General features: G+C 37.7%; 1 protein-coding gene across 1 annotated transcript; it reads left to right on the forward strand.

Annotated features, from left to right (window-relative positions):
* Positions 1–1,384: 1,384 nt before the first annotated feature.
* Positions 1,385–3,009, forward strand: LOC125199467 (NAC domain-containing protein 2-like). Its single transcript, XM_048097466.1, has 3 exons — positions 1,385–1,692; positions 1,787–2,064; positions 2,294–3,009. Exons 1-3 carry the CDS (start codon positions 1,530–1,532, stop codon positions 2,705–2,707), a joined length of 855 nt encoding a protein of 284 aa, XP_047953423.1. The 5' UTR covers positions 1,385–1,529; the 3' UTR covers positions 2,708–3,009.
* The last annotated feature ends 1,374 nt before the right edge of the window (positions 3,010–4,383 follow it).

Genomic DNA, 4,383 nt, shown 5'->3' on the forward strand with positions numbered 1-4,383 from the left:
TCTTTGTATATTTGTATTCTTAAATTCTTTTTTTTTTTTTGTCAACACATGTGTAAATCATTTTTATTTCTTGACGTTTATTGTATTTCACACGTATATACGAAAATCTGTTTTAGTTTGATCGACACTCTTCAAATTAGCAACCAAGCAAGACCATCGACTAATATTTCTGATTTGAAAACAACAAACATTTCTCTAGGTTGACATTAGTCTTAAAGAAAAGGTAACAAAGAGCGGGTAATATATTATATCTACTTTTAACTAACCAAACATCGATTTAATAACCCAGTGTTGAAAAGGAAGTGTACCAGATAGTTTGGAACAAAGAGATTCAGGCACCTTCTTGGGGATAGCTCCGAACACCCTCTTGCTCTTTTATTTCAATGCTAATTTCAAATATTCTCTCTATTCGTAATTAATAATTTTATTTTGTTTATATACTTTAAAATTTATTCAATTTTTATAGTAAGTTTATACATTTATAACTATATAATGATATTTTTATTTTAGAAAATGTGTCAATTACAGTATAAAAAAAAGGCAAAGAGAGTAGTAATAGTTAAATTACTATTTTTTCTATCTAATTTTGTTATACTTTATTCATCTTATATTAAAATTTGTGTGAGCTACTGATAAGATTATTGGTAATGGAAGTGTTTTTACTTATATTATATCCTTAAATAGTTTAATTTTTTAACATGTAGATCTCAATATATATAGGGACGTATTCAGGTCAGAACGCTAAGTATAAGTAAAACTCAAAACACTTGCAGTCCATTGGATCATATGATCTAATGGTTAGATTAATGCCACGTGTCATCTAATAATGTAGAATTTTAGACTAATAATGTAGCTTGGATAATAATGTAGCATTTTAGTTTAATAATGTAGCATTTTAGTTTAGAAATGTACAGTTTTAGTCTTACAATGTACATTTCTAGTCTAATAATGTACCTCGCCTAATAATGTAGATTTTTAGTATCATAATGTAACAAATCACAGCCATCCAATCTAATGATCCAAGGGCTGTGATTTGTGCTGTGTTTTACGCTAAAATGCTGTAAGGACCCTAACACACCCCTATATTTATATGTAAGATAATCTAATATACATTTGGAAAAAGTGCAGGGGTTAAACAAGGGTCCAAACGCCACCGTTTGCATGACCCTCCAACGTGTCACCGCAACGCCGTTTCTCACAGCCAAAACCGTCCAAAACCCATTACGTAAGCAATGACAGAATCACACTATAGCTCAGACCCACCACTTTCTCGCTCGACACGTGTCCCCAATCAACCTTATCAACCACGTGTGTTCTAGAAAACCACGCCACGTACCCCCTCCATCCCCTATATATACCCCTCCCTCCATTTCGATCTAAGTTTCACAAAACCCCTCCTCTCTTCCTTCCCCTGCACTCTCTACAATTCCCCCAAATCAATTTCACACACAGATACCGAGAGAGAGAGAGAGAGAGTGAGAGAGAGAGAATTCGTATATTTATTAAATAATTTAAGTTATTCATAGGAAATGGCTGCGGTTAATTTGCAATTGCCGCCGGGATTCCGGTTCCACCCGACCGACGAGGAGCTCGTCCTGCACTACTTGTGCCGGAAATGTGCCTCTCAGTCGATCTCCGTTCCGATCATCGCCGAAATCGACCTCTACAAGTACGATCCCTGGGAATTACCAGGTACTGAGCTGCGATTCATGTAAATCTCTCCGATTTTGTTGATTTGTGGTGGATTCGTTTAGTTAATCGCCGCTGCATTGTTGATTGATTGTAGGTTTAGCTCTGTACGGTGAGAAGGAGTGGTATTTCTTCTCTCCTAGGGACCGGAAGTACCCTAACGGCTCGAGGCCGAACCGCGCCGCCGGCAGCGGTTACTGGAAGGCGACCGGCGCGGATAAGCCGATCTGTCAGCCGAAGTCGGTTGGAATTAAGAAGGCGCTGGTGTTCTACTCCGGCAAGGCGCCGAGAGGAGAAAAAACTAACTGGATTATGCACGAGTATCGCCTCGCCGACGTCGACCGCTCGGCTCGGAAGAAGAACAATAGCCTTAGGGTGGGTAGCTAGCTAGCTCCGACCTGATTATTTCAATAAATTAATCCAATTGAATTAAGAAATCGGAATTGAATCAACCGATCAATTGATTGAATAATTGAATCAACCGATTAATTGATTGAATAATTTATTCAACCGATTATTCCTTCTTATCTCTTAAAAATCCGCGTTTAAACAAAAATGATTGGTGGTTCGTGTCAATCTGACGGTTGCGAATTGATCTTTACAGCTGGATGATTGGGTGCTTTGCCGCATATACAACAAAAAGGGCACGATCGAGCGTCGGCAGCAGCAGGCGAGCGTCGGCAGCCGAGAAATGGCGAGCGTGGTGACCTCGGAGGAGGACACTAAGCAGGGGATCCTGAAGTCGGTGCCGGAATCTTCGCCGGTGGTGTACGACGACTTCATGTACCTCGACCCCTCGGATTCGATGCCGCGGCTGCACACGGACTCGAGCTGCTCCGAGCACGTGCTGTCTCCGGAGGTGGAGAGCGCGCCTAAGCTATCGGAGTGGGAGAGAACGACGCTGGATTTCCCCTTCGGGTTCATGGACAGCGCGTTGATCGGGTCGCAGTTCCACGGGAATTATCCGATGGAGTCGGTGCACGACTTGTTCGCGCCATACATGAGCAAGCCGTTCTGAAGTGCGGGCAATGTGTTCGGACTACTAAATTTTTACTCGGGGCTAGGTCGCACGTGGCACAGGAGACTTGGGTCTATGAGTGTGCACGTGCGGGCGGGACAGGGTAATGAAGTTGTGATGTGATGGTGATTAGTGGGTAATTATGTTTGTATTACAGTGTAATATGGGTTGGTATAACAGAATGAAAAAGCATTAGTGAAATGGTATACTAATAGAGGGCATTTTGCTCTTATTTGCCAGTGGAAGTGTAATTACAAAAGGAAATTGGATTTCTATCTATGTAAATCCATTTTACTACTAAAGCTGTTACACCAGTGCTAATTTAGTATAGTACTATGTCAATTATAAGAAATTCAATTTCAAATTGTTATTGGGAATTTAACCAAACTTAATTTATGCTAGGAGTACTACATAACACTCATTACGTTCCATAGCAGTACTACATAACGCTCATTCAGTTCCATTCCATTCCACCAAATCGTTGTTCAGACTTGAGACTCTCCTTCCGTCGCTCTATTGTGTAGTTGAGATAGAGAAAATAAGAAAATAAATTAAATAAGTGGAAGGAGTGTAAAATAGAATAGTATATTTAGTAGTAAATTGATTTTTCTCACAAGTAAAAGTGTGATTCAACTGCAGTAAAAGACTAAAGAGAATGTAATCCAAATAGTAAAACGAAGGAAGTAATATAGTGTTTTGAATTCTTTGATCTAAGATAATTCCCTACCATTACTTAAGATTTGGATTTATCTCATTATTTTCATTTTGGAGATTTCCCTCTATATATCACTATAATAATTAGTAGCAGTTTATTATTAGCATGAAAAGAGGGAGAAAATGGAAGCGAAGGGAATTCGATTCTTTTTCTAGGCTTGAATCAAATAAATTAAGAAATAAAAAATTGTTCTTTTTTCGATTCATTTTGCTTCTTTTGTCTTAGTTGAACAATTAATCCCTTAAAAACATTGAACACAATAAATACTAAAAATTTCAACGTAGAATTGTTCGGATAAGCATGGAGTCAATTTACTAAATGTAGCATATTTTTACACACTTGTCAACATACTCATTTTCCATTTCTTGTAGTAATGGAAAAGGGTGGTCCTAAAATTTAAGTCGAACTATTTGGCCCTAACCAACGTGTCTTCGGATGTGGGGTGGTCCTCCGGTGCACCTTCTACACAATTTCTTGAATTTCCTGGAATCATTCCTTAATATTTGGCACCTCCCTCTGGCTCTACTTACTTCGAGTCCCTTCACCTTTATTTTTTATGGTGCTGGAATTTAGATTGTGTCGATGGGCTGGTTAATAGTTGTGGGGTATTTTTCGGTGTTTTACGTTGCAAGAAGAATCAGTTGAGAGATATTTTTCGAACATTATGCCGCAACATTGGCAATAGAAACAACTAGAGAGATGAGTAATGATAGAGAAATATATAATAGATGTTATTTAAAATATTATTGTAATATTATTTCAATAGTTTTCACACCTTTTTAATTATAGAACTTCGCTATAAAATTCAATGTAAATGACGAACATACAAATTTAAAATAAACAGTTTTTTTAGAAAACAAAATTTTAAAATTAAATTAATTGATATTAGTATAACCCTGATATATGCGGAAACTAGTGATCAATTACTAACTAATTAACAATCCTACACTAAGACTAAATC

This window comes from Salvia hispanica, unplaced genomic scaffold, assembly GCF_023119035.1.
Source record: "Salvia hispanica cultivar TCC Black 2014 unplaced genomic scaffold, UniMelb_Shisp_WGS_1.0 HiC_scaffold_513, whole genome shotgun sequence".
NCBI classification, from domain to species: domain Eukaryota; kingdom Viridiplantae; phylum Streptophyta; class Magnoliopsida; order Lamiales; family Lamiaceae; genus Salvia; species Salvia hispanica.